The sequence below is a fragment of the Mesocricetus auratus genome, unplaced genomic scaffold (genome assembly GCF_017639785.1).
Source record: "Mesocricetus auratus isolate SY011 unplaced genomic scaffold, BCM_Maur_2.0 Super-Scaffold_100037, whole genome shotgun sequence".
NCBI lineage: Eukaryota > Metazoa > Chordata > Mammalia > Rodentia > Cricetidae > Mesocricetus > Mesocricetus auratus.
Window position 1 is genome coordinate 8,443,742 of NW_024429215.1, and position 16,873 is coordinate 8,460,614.

At 56.9% G+C, this 16,873-nt stretch overlaps 2 protein-coding genes across 6 annotated transcripts; one reads left to right on the plus strand and one right to left on the minus strand.

Annotated features, from left to right (window-relative positions):
* Window positions 1-607: 607 nt before the first annotated feature.
* Window positions 608-8,150, minus strand: Fiz1 (FLT3 interacting zinc finger 1). 5 transcript variants are annotated; one of them, XM_013123714.3, is made up of 3 exons: window positions 7,907-8,150; window positions 5,797-6,144; window positions 608-2,752 (listed from the first exon to the last, which is right to left on the minus strand). In XM_013123714.3, the coding sequence occupies exons 2-3, from the start codon at window positions 6,106-6,108 to the stop codon at window positions 1,553-1,555; spliced, it is 1,512 nt and encodes a 503-aa protein (XP_012979168.1). In that variant the 5' UTR covers window positions 6,109-6,144; window positions 7,907-8,150; the 3' UTR covers window positions 608-1,552. The 5 variants fall into 5 exon arrangements, with proteins under 5 accessions (XP_012979168.1, XP_040589742.1, XP_005084171.1 ...); XM_040733808.1 differs by lacking the exon at window positions 7,907-8,150 and adding an exon at window positions 7,607-7,628; XM_005084114.4 differs by lacking the exon at window positions 7,907-8,150 and adding an exon at window positions 7,457-7,542.
* A 96-nt stretch (window positions 8,151-8,246) lies between these two features.
* Znf524 (zinc finger protein 524) lies at window positions 8,247-11,822 on the plus strand. The gene is made up of 2 exons (XM_040733810.1): window positions 8,247-8,381; window positions 10,778-11,822. Exon 2 carries the CDS (start codon window positions 10,816-10,818, stop codon window positions 11,773-11,775), a length of 960 nt encoding a protein of 319 aa, XP_040589744.1. The 5' UTR covers window positions 8,247-8,381; window positions 10,778-10,815; the 3' UTR covers window positions 11,776-11,822.
* The last annotated feature ends 5,051 nt before the right edge of the window (window positions 11,823-16,873 follow it).

A 16,873-nucleotide genomic window follows, 5' to 3' on the forward strand; every position in this document is an offset into this window, starting at 1 on the left:
TGCCTCCTGAGTGCTGGTATTAAAGGCGTGCGCCACCAATGCCTGGCTGAACCTATTTTTTTTTAAAGATTTATTTATTTATTACATACACACCAGATTGAGTTGTAGATGGCTGTGAGCCACCATGTGGTTGCTGGGAATTGAACTCAAGACCTCTGGAAGAGCCGTCAGTGCTCTTAACCTCTGAGCCATCTCTCCAGCCCCGACCTATTTTTTTTAAGATTAAAAAGAAATGATTTGTATATGTACGTGGGTTTGTGCAACACTTATGTGAGTACAATGCTCACAGAGGCCCCAGGAGGATACTAGATCCTCTGGAGCTTGGTTACAGGTGGTTATGAGCAAACTGTTAGTGCTAGGACTGAACTCTGGTCCCCTGACAGCGTGCTTCTTTTTTATTTTCGAGGTAGGGTTTCTCCGAGGCTTTTGGAGGCTGTCCTGGAACTAGCTCTTGTAGACCAGGCTGGCCTCGAACTCACAGAGATCCGCCTGCCTCTGCCTCCTGAGTGCTGGGATTAAAGGCGTGCGTTTTTAACTGCTGGGCCGTCTTTCTAGGTCCTAGGGAACCCACCTCCCTGAAATCCAGGATCAGCAAACGAGATGGTAGTGATTGACAGAATGAGGTTTATTGGAGTCCCAGAGATATTGGGGAGACCAGGGGGTGAGGTTGAGGCTCATGGGGGAGAGACCCCTAGCCAAGTCCCCCTTTCCTCTTGGAGTTGGAACACAGAGACAAGGTAGTAGCAACGGGAAGACAGATAGGAACTACAGTTGAGGGGAGGGAAACCCCAGTGTCTACCACCTCCACCAGGTCACAGGACTGGGACAGCCGCGGGCAGGGGACTGCTCTCTACAGCATAAGGGAATGTCTGCCCTATTACTCTAAGGAGAGTGGAGCCCATTCCAAGTGCACAGGAGTATGTGTATCCGGGTCAATCCAACCTACGGGGCAGAGAGGGAGACTTTGGGCCAGCCTAATCTAGTGTTCAGGATGGGGGACGGTCAGTAGGGTCAGGCCATTCTGCAGGAAGGGAGATCTAATCTGCGAGTAGGTTAATTGAAGGTGGGGGCATCTACCCTGGTCCTCTTTCAGCATCGCAAGTAAAATGGGGAAAGGCAGATTCTGGCTATATTCATGTTTCAGGGGCCACCGGTGGCCATCTGGAGGGGCTGCTGGAGATTCCAGGATGCTGCACCCTCCCACTCCCCAGATGAAGGTCGCTGGGAATGATGGCTCTCAGGGAGTAGGTGGTAGGACGGGGGTGCCCACCTGTTATCTGCTGTATCTGCTGAGAGGTGTTAGTGGAGACCCGTTTTTTTCATTCCTAGGTCCCCAGTCTCGGAGGCCAGTTGATTTGAGCATGCCTACATTCCGGGGGTCTCAAGGTCAAGAGTCTGTCTGTAGATCTCAGTTCCCAACAATTATGTTCTTGGACCCCTTTGCTGAAGGATGCATTGCCGTGGTCCTGTGTGGGTTCTGGGTGGCACCATTTTTCCAGGTAAGGGCCCCATCTTCTGCTCTGGCTCTGGCGGGCCGGGGTGGCCTGGCTATTCAGTCCATGCCCCTGTGGAGCTTCAGGTGCCTCGAGAGATTACTGAGCGTGATGAAGCCCTTGCCACAGATGTGGCAGGGGAAGGGCCGCTCTGTGCCATGCAGCAGCCGGTGGCGCTTGAGGTAGCACTCGTGGCGGAAAAACTTGCCACACTCCAGGCACGGGAACGGCTTCTCCCCTGTGTGGACCAGCACATGCCGTTCCAGGTCGCGAGGCGAACGAAACAGCTTCTCGCACTCGGAACAGCCAAAGATTTTCTTGCCACGGCTGGAGGAGCCCGGCCCCGGCCCTCCAAGCACCTGCTCGCCCTCACCATCAGGGGCTGCCTCCCCGGTGCCCTCACCGTGGCTAGCACGCCGATGCTCCTCCAGGGCGGCCAGCGCTGCATACAACGCCCCGCAATGCCCGCAGCCATAGGTGGCCGGGCCCGAGTGCGCTTCTAGGTGGCTGGCCAAGGCGGGGGCAGACGCAAAGAACGTCCCGCAGTCGCACTGGTACAGTGTGTCTTCCGAGGACGCCTCGGCTGCCGCAGCAGGAGCCCGGGCATCCCCCGCACCCTCGCCCTCGGGGAGCAGGGCCTCCAGCTTGGGCATGCTCGCCCCAGTGGGGCTCAGAAGCAGCCCGGCGTCCCAGGCTGGCGGGCCATCCCCCACCTCCACTGTGTCGCCGTCTCCTGCCACCTCTGGACCCCCGCCGCCGGGGGCCCAGACCTGCGTCGGGGGTGCACTGCCCCCCTGCAGGTCGTGTGTAAGCTTGTGGCGTTCCAGCAGGGCGGGCGCATTGAAGTCACGCTCGCAGCGTGGGCACTTGAATGGCTTCACATCAGTGTGCGCCGCCCAGTGGGCAGCCAGCTCCCGGCCGTGGTCGAAGCGCCGGGCACAGGCGCCACATGCGAACGGGGGCAGCGAGGCCGCCGCGGCGGCTGCCGCCTCTGCCAGTCCCCAGCTGGTCGCTCCGGCTCCCTCCAGGCCCTCTCCTCCGCCGGCCCCTCCGCCTCCGCCTCCGCAAACCGAACAGGGACCCACGTTGCAACACACTGAGCAGGGGGGGTTCAGGGGAGGCAGGCCCGGGCTTGGCTGCAGGGGAGAGGGAAGAACCCCCCGGTGCTGCCGCTTGAGGTGGCGGCCCAGGCTGGAGCGAGAGGAGAAGCGGAGCTCGCACACCAAACAGCAGTAGGGCTTCTCACCTGTATGGACGACCTGGGAGCAAGAGCACAGGGGCGGGGCTGAGCATCCGGGCCCGGCAACTGATTCCCACGAGACCTGATCCAAGCTCTCCGCCTCTCCTCCCAGGGCATGATCTAGCTTTCCCCGCTGTCCTCCTGTTAGGTTACTAGACAGGTATCAGCAGGCGTGGAGGCCACCGAGAAGGGCCCCCACCTCCTTATGACGGGACGCTTCGCAAGTGCCCCTCGTGAAAAGTTAAATAAAACACCACCATGAAGAGGCAGGAGGGCTTCACCGAGGCCCGGGAAAGCAAAGCTGCCTCCTCCTAGCCAAGAGAATTGAATCTGGGTTCGCAACACGGTTTAGCTGGGTGCAGGTACTTGCATCTAAGTCTGGTGACCCGAGTTTGATCCCCGAGGTCCATATGGTGGAAAGAGTGAGAACCAACTCTTGTAAAGTGAGATGTGGCACATCCTACCCTGTATAAGAAATGGGAGTGGGGCACGGTGGCTCAAGCCTGCAATTCCAGCACTTGGGAGGCAGGGGGCAGCGGAGGGCCAAGCGTGTGAGTTGGAGGCCAATCAGGCCTACATCATGAAATCCTGTCACAAATCAATCAAGGAAACATCAAGTAATGAAATAAAGGTATTTTAAGGAAAGAACAGGGGAGCTAGAAGGACTGGTTTAGCAGTTAGGAGAAAACTTGTTGCTCCTGCAGGGGACCTGGGTTCAATTCCCAACACCGGCAAGGCAGTTCCAGTTCTACGGGATCCAATGATCTCTTTTTTACCTACTGGAGCACCGGCAGTGAATGTAGTGCCCAGCCATACATACCAGCAAAAAACACATACATCTGAAAATTGGATCTAGATTTTACTTTGGGCCCTGGGTGGAGACACTACGTTCTATACTACCTCAAACACTGCATATTACTGTGGGCCTGCCAGTTACCTGGTCAAGAAGCAGCTAAGGAGATGGGGAGGAATAATTATCTCCTTAAAGAGGTGCTGTACACACCCTCTTCACAAGCCCTCCCTGAGCTGTGCGCTTTTCTCAATTCTTCTTTTCTGCCCCCAAGACTGGATTTCTCTGTGTGACAGCCCTGACTATCCTGGAACTCACTCTGTAGACCAGGCTGGCCTCAAGCTCACAGGGATCCGCTTGACTCTGCCTCCCGAGTACTGGGATCAAAGGCGTGTGCCACCACTGTCCAGCAACACTGGTTGCTTTTACTTGTTTGTTTTCTATTTTGGAGAATACCTGAGCTAGAAAGCCAAGGCAGCTCCTGGGAGTCCAGCTATTACTCTCTCTGGCTACAAGGGAGTCCAACTCTTCCTCTCCTCAGCTGCAAGGGAGTCCAACTCTTCCTCTCCCCAGCTGCAAGGGAGTCCAACTCTTCCTCTCCCCAGCTGCAAGGGAGTCCAACTCCTCCTCTCCTCAGCTGCAAGGGAGTCCAACTCTTACTCTCCCCAGTTGCAGGGGAGTCCAACTCTTACTCTCCCCAGCTGCAAGGGAGTCCAACTCTTACTCTCCCCAGCTGCAAGGGAGTCCAACTCTTACTCTCCCCAGCTGCAAGGGAGTCCAACTCCTCCTCTCCTCAGCTGCAAGGGAGTCCAACTCCTCCTTTCCTCAGCTGCAAGGGAGTCCAACTCTTACTCTCCCCAGCTGCAAGGGACCTTGTGAGGTATTAGAGTATTAGGAAGTGGAAGATAACTGAATGTAGGACTCCATCATGCAGCTTCCACCAGGCCATCATCCATGATGGCCTGGGCCTTTGTGGTGATGTACCTACTTGGGGGTCACACATGCTGCTAGAAACCCTTACCTGTGCTCTCTGAGTAAGCCCGATTAAACTCTGATTTGCCACACTGAACTTTGCTACAACTATATTTTGGTCTCCTGCTAGTGTCCTACCTGGGATGAGTGTGCCAGCTTGTTTCTCCGCAGGAAAAGCCAATGTGACACCTGTGAATACTCCAGGGTCCTGTGCACCTCGGGGCCTTTGAACTTGCTGTTGTTTCCATCTACAATGCTTTTCCCGAGTGGACTTCCCACACTTCAGGTCTTACCTAGGCATTACCGTGCCCTCTTGTCTACGGCAGCCTGCAGCTCTCCCGATTTACTCCTACACAATAAATTTTGTTTCGTTGTTTGTGACAGTGTCTCATACAGCCTAAACTGGCCTCAGACTCCCTGTGGTGGCTGAGGATAATCTTGAACTCCTGATCTGATGGGGGAATGTCCTTCCGTATCTGTGTTTCTTATTGGTTGATGAGTAAAACACTGATTGGCCAGTAGAGGCAGGAAGATAGGCGGAGCCGGGAGAGGAGGAGAATGGGGGCGGGGAGAGGAAGGCAGAGAGAGGCTGCACTGTCAGTGCGGTAACATGTCACAGCCTCGTAGCAATACGTAGACCAGTAGAAATGTATCAATAATTAAGACAGAGCTAGTCAGTAAGAGGCCTAAGCCGTTGGCCAAACAGTTTTATAAATAATACGGCGTCGGTGTGTTTATTTGAGGCTGCAGCAGCTGCGGGACCAGGTAGGACAGAAAACTCCCATCTTCACTGATCCTCCTGTCCCCACCTCCCAATCGCTGGGAATATAAGAATGCATCACCATACCCTGAAAAAAATGTTTTTCTTTCTAATTTGCTTCTCAGCTTCTCCCTTAGAGAACTACCTTCTTTACCCTCTACCTGGCTCCTGGTCATCTGAAGGGACAATACGTTTTCTGCAGGCCTTGCGGTCCCTTGAAGGCCTGGGTTGTGTGTAGGGAAAGCCTTCAGTTGGTCACTGCAGAATAATGGAGTTGGGTGCACATGGGTCAACGTATGTTCAAGATGGCAAGGAAGAGAACTGTAAACACAAGGCTACAGAGCCTTCAGCAGGAGAGGTGGAGGAACACTTGTGTGGGGCAAAGGTAACTCTGCAGGCCTTCCTTGGGGTTTTGGTTTTTGGCAGAAAGTGAAATCTTCTACGAGGAGGAAGCTGGGGAAGGAGCGTGTTCCCCTATCCTGCTGCCTTTCAGTGGAATGGAGGCCCGGCGTCTCAGCCCCGCGTGGCCCCCAGGACTCACCTGGTGGTGCAGCAGACCCGTGGAGTCTCGGAATCCCTTGGGGCAGGCGGAGCACCGGTAGGGCCGCTCGCCCGTGTGTGAGCGCAGGTGGTTAGCCAGGTTGAAGCTATGCTTGAAGCCCTTGCCGCAGCGAGGACATGCGTGGGGCTTGAGCGCCGTGTGCCGGGCAAAGTGGCGCCGTAGGTCCGATCGGTAACGGAAGCTCTTGCCACATTCGCTGCAGTGAAAGGGGACTCGGGGAGTGGTGGCGGGCGGGGCCGGCCCTGGAGCCACAACAGGGGCAGGAACCCCAGGCATGGAGGGCTCGTCCATGGTGGCAGGTCCAGCGGTGGGGGGTTGCGGGTGTCTCTGGGGTGTAAAAGAGACACAGAAGCAGACTAAGAGTCGCCTCCCCACTGGCCATCCCTTCCCTGGGCTCTCTGAAACACTCTAGGAGACCCTCCCAATGCTAAGACACGCCCACCGCCGAGCCACAACCACTGCAAACGCCTCCCTCCCTACAAACCCTCCTGCTTCTGATTTTGAAGGCGCTCTCTGCATCCGCTCCAAGCCCTGGCCCTCCTACTCTTGCTTAGCTCTGCTTCGGAGACTAGAAGGATTCGGGGCTGAGCACATTCGCCTCATATTTCTTCCGAGACCACACCGGCTCAGGAGCTTCAGATAAAGCCCGACTGAAACTCTTCACCAGGGAAACGGGGTACACTAGCGCCTGCCTCATACAGTGACGGGTCGTGAGCTAAGCAAAAATCGCAGCAACACGGCCGACGTCCTTGGGGAAGCCGACGCACAGCAAAGGATTAGCTGAGCAGTGCGGATACTTCGGCTCCTCTTTGCTCATCTATCCCCTGCTTCCAAGTAGATTTGACTTTTCCAAGTTAGCTCTCCGCTGCCTTCAAATCCCACCCAACTTTTCCTCCAAATAACTCACATCTCCGCATCGTAGTTCCCCATCATTTTTTTTCCCGCCTTTCCTTAACCTGCTTCCACCTAAAACTTTCATGATCGCATACCCATGTGGACCTTCCCTCCAAGCCACCCCTTGGGGGCAAACCTCCGCCTCCGTCCCTGAGCCCCGCTGGCCCACCGACCTCCAAACAAGTTTCTCCAAACGCTCTCCAACTCTAGGCCCCTCCTCCGGACCCCTGCCCACGGCCCACGCCTCTCTGCCGGGCCCCACCCTTTGCAGAAGCCCCTCCCATTTCCCCACACCCAGCCTCCGCCTCTCTCCCCTCCTTACAGGATCCCTCCCCAACAAACTCCGCCAGGCCCCGCCCCCGCAAGCTCCTCCCCTCTCCCAGCCCCGCCCCCAACGGCCACAAGCCCCGCCCCTCCCGCCCCCCACTGCGTGTGTGTGTGTGTGCTCGCGCGTGTGCACGTGTGTGCGTGCGTGTGTGTGTGTGTGTGTGCGCGCCGTGCTGCGGAGGGGGCGGCCCCCACCCCACCCCGCTCGATCTCTCGAGCCAGGCCTTTGTACCCCCTGCCCCCGTCTTTGGAAGGTGCGGCCGGGGCGGGGGAAGGGAGGGGAGGGGCGAGCAGGTCCGGGCGGCCCGGGGACGAGGCGGGAGCGGCTCGCTTCGGCGCGGCGGGGGTCCCGGAGGCCAGGCAGGACGCCGGGAGGCCGGGGGAAAAGTCCGTCCGCTTTCCTCTCTTAATTACTTACACCTCCCTCTGGGCGCCGACATTTTTGGGCAGCGGGGTCAGCGTCACTTCCACCCGCGGGGCCCCTCGACTTCCGCTTCGGCTCCCTTCTCCCTCCCCCCCCCCCAGCCGGTCCCCCGCCCCTGCTCAGTCCCCCCTCCCCCCGTCCCACCTTTCTCCCGCCCCCTTGGCTCCCCTTTCCCAGCGCCGGAGGGTCAGTGAAGCCAGGCAGGCGCCATGTTGGCTGAGGGCAGACGGAATGGGCGGGGCCGCCGCGCAGCGTGGGGGGCTCGCAGACGGCGGTTCCTTTTTTTTTCATTATTTTTTTGTTCCTGGCCTCGGACTCCTGCTGGGCAGGTTGTGGAGTTGCAGGAGGAGAGGAGGAAGGGAAAGAGGACAAAAATAACCCGAGTGTGTTCAAAACGGACACGGAGTTAAGGAACCACCAAGCACCACGCTACCCGCTTCTCACCCCAACGGGGCTTTGAAGCCGCCGGGCGCCATGTTGCTTAGGGGCACTGAGCAGCCATTTCCCGCTTCTCCTCTCTCCGGTCCCTGGACTTGATTGGGTCACCGGGTCGGGGGTGCTTTGGAGGGAGGAGAAGGCGTTTGCAGGTGGCTGGCGAGCCTTGCCCGCGCGCCACTCGCCACGGGCACGACGGAGGCGGCTGGCGCGCAGGCGCGCTGCGCTGCAGGAGCGTCCGGGCCTTGGGACCCAGAGCGGCCCCTTTGTTCCCGGCGGGCGGCGGGGGGCGGGGCCGCGGGGAGGGCGGGGCCCGGCGCCCGCTCCGCCGCCCCCGCCCCGCCGCCGCCTAGGGGCAGGGCCCCCCCCTCTCTCCCGCCCCTCCCCACGCTCCGGCCTCGACGCCCCCCGGCGCGAGCGAGGGCGCGGGCGCGCGCGCGCGCGCGCACACACACACGCGAGCCCCGGGCAGCATGCAAATGAGGTACCCAGAGGCGGGGGTCCCCGGGGGCGGGGGAGGGGAGGGGACGGGGGGGGGGAGAAGGAGGTGGTCCCGGGAGCGCGCGCCCCGGGCGCGCCCCCGGCACCTGTTTCCCCCCCGGCCCCCTGCTTTGCTTCTGCGCTCTCCACCGCCTTGCAGGCGCTCGCGCCCCGCCGAGCCGTCCGGGCTCGCGCGCGCAGACCCCCCCCCTTCCCAGGCAGCCCCTGCCGCCGGTGTCCCCGCGCCGCTTATTGGCCACCGCACCGCCAGGGCCCCGCCCCGCTCGCGGGCTGGGCCACTCGGGGCTGACAGTCCCCACCGGACTGTGTGGGTGGGGGAGGGTCGGAGGGATCACCCTGTGGCCTCCTAGGTATGTTCCAGAAACCCAGCTCCTCTCCCAGGCTACCGCGTGGCGCGAGCCATGTGACCCTGGAAAAGTTGCTCCCGCGTGGACCTCATGCCGCGTGCATATTACTTGGGGGGGAGGTCGCGCAAGGTTCGGGGTCGTAGCTCAGGCCTAGTAGGAGTGAGGCCCCCGAGTTGGATAACCAGCACCGCACACAAAGAAAACTTAAAAACCAACCAATCAACCACTTTAAAGAGGGTGCAGGTGCTCCCCCCCCGCATCTCCTTCTAGCTGCACCTGTAAACCCTCTTCTTCCCCAAGGACACTCCATTGCTACAGTTCTAAGGTCTGGGCACTGGGAAACGAGGGCCGAGGTTTTTTGGATGTTTTCTGTATTCCAGGCAGTGTCCTGGGGACATTTTTGAAGCTTCCTTATTCCAGTCGATTCTCCCCACAACCTTGGTATATTGATTTTGCAGACACACACACACACACACACACCCTAGTCTTCCTAGTCTTCCTAGGTCTTTCTCATATTCTGGGCCACTGAGGTCAGTAAGACTGATTTGGCATCATTGTCAAATGATTGGAAGAGAACATTATTGGGAGAGAACTTAAGGAACTCACTTGGCATTCCTGTGCCTTGGTTTCCCTGTTTGCAAAACAGAAAATGTGTTTCCTCAAAGGGTTGATGTGAGGTTTAGCTACCCATTGCCGCCTTGCTGGCTTTTGGGTATTATGTTCACAGCATGTCTAGGTTAAGTAGGTTAACAACAACAACGAAAAAAAAGAAAGAAAAGCAAACAAACCCTGGTTTCCATCTTGCAAAGGACATAAACGAGCCCGGAGAAGTATGGATCCTGGCCAGTGCTGCTCAGAAAGGAGGGGACACATTCAGCATTTGATTTCTGATTACCTGACTTCAAAGCTCAGACTCTTAGCACCTTGGAGATATGTCTTTCACATCAACAGATTCTGCCTGGGACCTGTCCCTTCCCAGACCTCCTCCCCATCTCAGTGGGGAGGGGGAGGGCTTTCTGAGGCCTTTGTGGCCCGAGGCTTGATGGGCTGTTTCAAGGCTCACATTCTTAGCTGGATTTTTTTTTTTTTTTTTGGCTCATTTTGACCTTAAAGGCTGTAGTAGTTACTGATCTGTTGACTTGACAAAAAACCTAAACCACAGCAAGTTATAAAGAACGCATCTGATTTGGGGCCTGCTTACAGTTTTAGAGGGTGAGTCCATGATTACCTTGGTCAGGAGCTTGGGGGCCAACAGGCTGACATGGTTCTGAAACAGTAACTAAGAGCTCACATCTGATCCGTAAGTTTCAGGAGGAGGGAGTCTGGCCTGGTTGTAGGGTTTTGACATCTTAAAACTCACTCCTGGTGAAACACCTCCTCCATCAAGGCCACACCTCCTACATTGTAGTCAGACTTTCCTCTGGGCCACCAACTCACAAACCACACAGAGACTTATTATTAATTATGAATGCTTGGCCTTAGCATCTTCTTTTCCCCCCAACTAGCTCTTATGACTTAACCTGTTTCTATTAGTCTACATTCTGCCACTTGGCTCCGTGGCCTGTCCTCTGCACTGGATGTCCAATTTCTTCAGAGTCTCCCTGGCCTTTCCTGACAGGCTCGATTCTAACCCTGAGTTTCTCTCTGTCCCATAAGTCCCGCCTAGCCTCTCCTGCCTACCTATTGGATTTTCAGCTTTTCATTAAACCAATCACAACGACACATCTTCACATTGTACAAATACCCTGCAACACCACACCTCCTAGTCCTTCCCAAACAGTTCCACTAATGGAACCAGACATTCAAACGTAGGAGCCTATTGTGTGTGTGTGTGGGGGGGTCATTTTCATTCAAACTGCGGTGAAAGAAAACCTAGATTCAATGAAGGCGAGCAGTCAGTATGTCTTATCAACTTGTAGAGAATTGTCTTGTTATTTGGGTTTCAAAAGATTTAGAAGGGATAGATGAATTATTGGGATACACGGGGGCTTAGACCCTCACCACACTGATGCCGCCCCCTCTTTTCTCTTAGCCGGCTCCAGTACCCAGACTCAAGCTCCCCACTGCTCAATGGACAACCCCAGCTCAGACCCGTTGCCTTCAACTTTGTCTGGGGAGGAAGAAAAACCGCTGGCCTTACTTCCTCCTGTTCCCCGGGGCCGCCGAGGCCGGCCGCCAGGGGGAGCCACCACCTCCAATCGGACTCTCAAGTCCTCCCTGCCTCGAAAGCGGGGCCGACCCCCCAAATCAGTGCCCGAAGCCCCGCTGACAGCACCAGTGGACAGCGGAGGCAGCAACGATCTTCTGTTGATCGATGATCAGGGAGTTCCTTACACAGTGCCCGAGGGGTCAGCAGCAGATGGGCCCCAGGGCTCTGGCCCCAAGAGGGCTCCACACTTCTGTCCCGTGTGCCTGAGAGCCTTCCCCTACCTCTCCGACCTGGAACGCCACAGCATCTCGCACTCAGAGTTGAAGCCACACGTGTGCAAAGATTGCGGCAAGACCTTCAAGCGGTCCAGCCACTTGCGGCGTCACTGCAACATCCATGCCGGCCTCCGGCCCTTCCGCTGTGTGCTCTGCCCTCGCCGCTTCCGCGAGGCGGGGGAGCTGGCGCATCACCACCGCATCCACTCTGGCGAGCGTCCCTATCAGTGTCCCTCGTGCAGGGTGCGTTTCACCGAAGCCAACACTCTCCGGCGCCATTACAAACGCAAACACCCGGAGCTGGTGGGCATGCCCGTGCGCCTGTGCCCCCCAAACCCAAGACCCCAACCGCTGTGGGATGATGACGAGGGTGTCCCTGTTCCAGAAAGGGCGCAGGAGGAGAGTCCTGAAGGAAAGGGGCCTTCTTGGCCTCTTTCCTCCACCGCCTCTCCCCTGTCTGGGTTTACAGCGGGGAGTTCAGCTGGTGCTGGGCAAGGAGGCCAAGACACCCTTATTTCTGGTGATATTCCCGTCACGGAAGGGGGTCAGAAGCAGGGACCTAAACCTCTGGGTCCTGATGCCATCCAGCACCCTCCTTCGGACTGACAGGCTCTGGGAGGCATGGGCTGCGGAAATAAATCCCTGCCTACTGACTTCCAGTGTGTGCGCAGTCATGGTGCCTATATCCCTTTTCATGGTCCTCTATTACCTTTCCCGGCTGTGGTGTGTGTGTTTGGAGAGAAAGAAGCCCGTTTCACACGGCTTCTCAGCATGGTGTCAAAGAAGCAATGGCTTGGAGCGAGCCTTTGCCCAATCCGATCTCGATCGGACACGCACTGTAAACCATTTAACCTGCAAACGAGATTCTGGGCCCCTCTATCCTAGCTGAGTTCTACATAGGACACTTTTTGTTCCAATTTCTTTTCCAGAGGACTCGCTACTTGGAAGGAAAAAAAAAAAACTAAGTCGGGGGGCTTGAAGTTTAAACTCAGTGGTGATGTAGCTTGAATGCAGAAGGCCCTGGGTTGAGTGAGTGGCTAGAGAGTGTGGGATGGGGAGGGTGAGCAGAACTGACCATTTTTGACAGACTTCAGGGAGATGAGTGTGAGCTTGAGGGGAGGGCGGGGGCTAAGATGAGGTGTCAAACGTGGGCAGTAAAAACCGCGCTGCAGCTTAGGAAAGAAGGCTGAAAATTGCGGTGGGCTGGCTAAAAGGAGTACTCTTTAAGAATGGAGCAGAGTTCAAGGTTGCTGTTAAAGATCCCTTAATATAGGCTTACGAAGAAAGCAGGGCACACCTGTTGACATTCTAGGGGCTCTGAAAAAGTTACGTGGAAGTACTTTCCACGGTGGGGCGTTAGGACTTAAACGGTTAGGAGACGACGCTTAGGGATGGACATGATTGCCATTCGGGCCATGGAAAGGCAAGAAAAAGATTCCAGAAACGGAGGCTTGGCTAAATAGAGTTGGGCTTAGCTGTCCATCGTGGGGCTGAGATAAGGGTGGCGCACGCCTTTAACGCTAGCACTAGGGAGGCAGAGGCAGGCGGATCTCTGAGAGTTCGAGGCCAGTTTGATCTACAGAGCGAGTTCCAGGACAGCCTCCAAAGCCACAGAGAAACCCTGTCTCAACTCCCCCCCAAAAGGAGACAGGCGTGCATCGTTTCAACTCGGATCTCTAAAATCCACCCCAAAGCTTTCTATTCAGTAAGTCTGGGTTAAGGAGCATCATGCTGATTGATGCCAATGATTGGTAATAACCGACTTAAAGGAATGCTTCCAAGGCGCAAAGCAGAGCTACAAACACAAAATTATTAGAGAGCCACCACCGTAATCCCAGGGTTCCCGAAGGCTCTGACGGGGGTTGCTGCAAATTAGAGAGCCTACACGGGAGTTCAAGGCCACCCTGAGCCACAGGGTGAGACCATGTCTCAAAAGAAATTAAAAAAAAAAAAGTGATGCGTCTTAAATGCAAGAGGCGGTGCACAGCTTTTTGTGTGAGGCAGGATTTTAAAGGGGGCGTGGTCTGTGGGTGTGGCCTGGGCGGGAGGGTGGAATTCCAAGAGTAGGGGTTTGGGGAGAGGAATCGGAGGGGCAGCAAAAGCAATCGAACCAACCTATAACAAGACATTCGGAAATGGGCGTGGCCACCCTAGGGGGCGGGGCCCAAGCGTGAGACCCGAGCCCCCCAGGGTGTGTCCTAACCGGATGTCTCGACCCTGGGGGCGGGGCTTTGAGAAGAAGCGGTCGCAGAGAGCGCAGGCGCGCCAGGCTCCGCTCGCCCACCGGAAGCGGTCTAGGCTGTCCCCCGCCCCACCCCCTCCCGTGTCGTAGAGACACTGCGCCGGCGTAATTTCCCTTTCCCCGTTCCCCGGCCGCCATCCTCCACGCCGGCGCTTCGGGGGAAACTGGCGCGACTTCCGCTTCCGGGCAGGAGGCGCGGGGCTGGCGGGGAGTGGGGGGGAAGGGGCGGCACTTCCGGTTGGGCCCTCGGGTCTCCCCGGAGCGGCGGCGCCTCCTCCGCCTCCTCAGCCTCCTCCCGGCGGAGACCCCAGCGCCGGTGAGTGACTGGATGCGCGGCCCGGGGGCCCGGGTTCCTCGGGGGCGGGGGGCCTCTCCCTGGCCTGCCGCGGTCCCCGGGATGCAGCCCCCCCAGCACGCCAGCGCTTCCCTGCCGGGCCCGACGCAGGGGATCCCCGACCACTAGTCCCCCACGGGATCGCTCCAGAGACCGTCCCCGTGGACGGCCCCCCACCCTCGCCGTGGGATGGCTGCCCCCCGCGGATCCGTTCCCTACAGCCTCACCAGCTTCCTCCATGAGATCCTCCCCCTGCTGCCATCAGCATTGCAATGCCCGCAGGGCGGCTGCCCGTGAGCCCTCGGTCCCCGATCTCCTGTAGGATCGTCTCCAGGGGGTGTTGCATTCCTTACTTTGTGACAAGAGTTGCACCCCCCCCCCACTGTGTCCGACCGCACACAACCCATCCCCGAATACCTTCTTTGCGGGTGCAAAAATATTTCCCATTCCGGCCTGTGCCGGGAGTGAGTGCTTTTTAAAACCCCTTCCTGCAGCCCCCTCAAGAAGACCTCTTCAGATCCACCCAGGGACAGCTCCCTCCAGAGTCCTTCCCCCGTTTAGGGTAGGAGAGACGTCTGTCTGCTTAGCATCAGGTTCTCATGAAACACTTCCGTCCCGCCTCCCTCCCTCCCTCCCCTCATCCTGGCCCCTGCTGTCCCAGAACAAAGCAAGTTAGCAGAGAATGTACCCTTTGGGGGGACATCAGCAGCTTTTGTCCCCCCCATCTTTAGCCAAGTCTCATGACATTGTCCCAGACTTCCTAGAAAAGACCCTGACCCTGCTTAGGTCCCTTCCCACGGGTTCTTAATTCTTTGCTGAACGAATACCACCAACCTAGGCCCGGGCCGTACAGTTGTGAAGGGGAGAGAGACGCCAGGAACCCTGTCAAATCAGGGCTCGGCAGCCGAGTGGATAGGCAGACCAGAAACAAACAGGGCTGCTCCGGTGGGTTTTCCTGAGAGTCTGGGGAGCTATTCCCGGAGGTGAATGCTGAAACACGAGATTTTGAATCATGCCATTCAAAGATCGGGGCGGGGGTGGGGGCAGCTGGTGCAAAATTCCAGAGGTAGCAGTGATGTATGGGGGGGGAGGCAGCATCGAGTTTGGAGCCGCATCGAAGGCGAGAGGGCTCGCTCCCAAAGAGACTTGGGATAAAGTGCCTGGCTTTTGTCACGTTTACCAGGCTTGTAAGAGTCTCCCAGCATGCACTTGTTCCGTATTCACTCACAAACACTTTCGACAACTGTTTAGTGAGCATCTATTTAATACAGACAACAAAACGGGCAGAAAATTCCTGTCCACATAGAGTGGCTAGGCTAGTTGAGAAGAGGGAACGTTAGAAATGATGCTACGTGGGGCTCGGGGACAGAGGGCAGTCAGTAAAGTGCTTGGTCCTGACTTCAGATCCCCAGGGCTTACACGTAAATAAAAATAATAAAGTTGGGCATGGGGGCACCCACCTGCAATCCCAGCACTGGGGAGATGGAGATCGGAGGGTTCCTGGAACTCACTGGCTCCAGATTTAATGAAAGACTGTCCCAGAGAGGCAGGGAAAGAAAGGAGGGCAGTTGAGGGGCCACACGACATTGGCCCCGGCCTCCACGCCCTCACGTGCACACACACACCACACACAACAGAAGAATGCATATGAGGACGACGGAGTTACTAAGACCACGCATGGGCGGGCTCTCTCGTGCCATCTCGCCCCCCCCCAGTAAGCCACAGGACAGAAAGCTTGCTCCTAGACTGCTGTGGTCCACCACGGAGCGGCTCCGACAGCTCCCTTAGCTTGCAGGCAGAGTGATTAAGGGTATGAGCTGTGGATTTTTTTCCAGTATATGTTTTTTATTTAAATTAGAAACATGCTTGCTTCACATGTCAATCCCAGCTCCCTCTCCTCCCTTGTCCCTCCACCAGCCCCCTCAGCCCCCCACCCAATTCCCACACCATTCCCCAGGGAGGGTGAGGCCCTCCATGGGGTTCTACAGAGTTTGTCATTTCATCTAAGGCAGGACCTAGGCCCTTCCCCATGTGTCCAGGCTGAGAGAGCATCCCTCCATGTGGAATGGGTTCCCAGAGTTCATTCATGGTGAACACTGATCTACTACTACCCAAGGCCCCAGACATTGCCGAGACCTCCTCACTGACACTACATTCATGGAGTCTGGCCTCTCAGCCATCAGTCTGGGGTCCAAGAGCCCCCCCCCCCCCCTTGTCTGGTCAGCCTCCTTTGTGGGTTTCACCAGCACGGTCTTTTGAGCTGTGGATTTTACTAGACTTGTCTTTTCTCACGCTGTTTGCGTAGCCTGGTTCCTTCACTTACTCAGTAATGTTTACCAAGCGGCCATGCAGGTTTGCTTCCAAGCCTAATGACCTAATTCAGTCCCCAAAGGAAGGAGAGGACTGACTCTTGGAAGTTGCCCTCTGACCTCTACGTGCATTGACGCACAATAAGTAAACGTAACAAAGTAATTTTTTTAAAAAGCCATTAGCAAGCTAGGCACTGTCCTAGGTCCTGAGGACAGAGGTGACCACAAAGTCTTGTTCGGTGCTGTGGAGATAGATGTGTTAGTGGTCAAAGGACTTGCCATAAAAGCCTCAGTTCAGACTCCCAGAACCCATCTGAATGCCAGTGAGTTGGGAAGCCCCCCCCCTGAAATCCCAGGCAGAAGTAGGATTCCCCAGAACAGTCTGGCCAGATCTGTGAGCTCCGAGTTTGACTGAGATCCCCTGCTCAGTGAATCGCCTGGAGGAGATCAAGTCTCTACATGCACCCGCACACATGTGTGACTGCACATGTGACATGGAAAAGGGAGATCTTGGCATCGGAGAGGGAGACCAGTAAAAACCTGGTCAGGACGGCAGAACTCATAGGGTGCGTTCAAGGCTGGTGGATGATCTAGAGGGAAATGAAGCTAGCTGTGGAGTGTCCGTCTGGGGAGCAGGTGGCACTGGCCACTCAGAGCCCCACAGAGTAGACGACAGTTGAACAGAGGCAGGAAGGAGGGGAGGGGAGGAGAGTGGGGGGGGTTAATTTCGCCTGCCAAAGCTACAGTCCTGAAATGCAGAAATAGAGCCAACACATTGTGGGGGTCGCTGGAAGGACTCTGGGTCTTACTGAGACAGGG

Bases quoted from the DNA above. Each gene is read 5' to 3' on its own strand.
- Fiz1 (XM_013123714.3), bottom strand. From the start codon at position 6,108: ATGGACGAGCCCTCCATGCCTGGGGTTCCTGCCCCTGTTGTGGCTCCA. The intron at 2,753-5,796 runs GTGAGTCCTGGG...TCTTGCTCCCAG, and splicing joins CGGGTCTGCTGCACCACCAG to GTCGTCCATACAGGTGAGAA.
- Znf524 (XM_040733810.1), top strand. From the start codon at position 10,816: ATGGACAACCCCAGCTCAGACCCGTTGCCTTCAACTTTGTCTGGGGAG.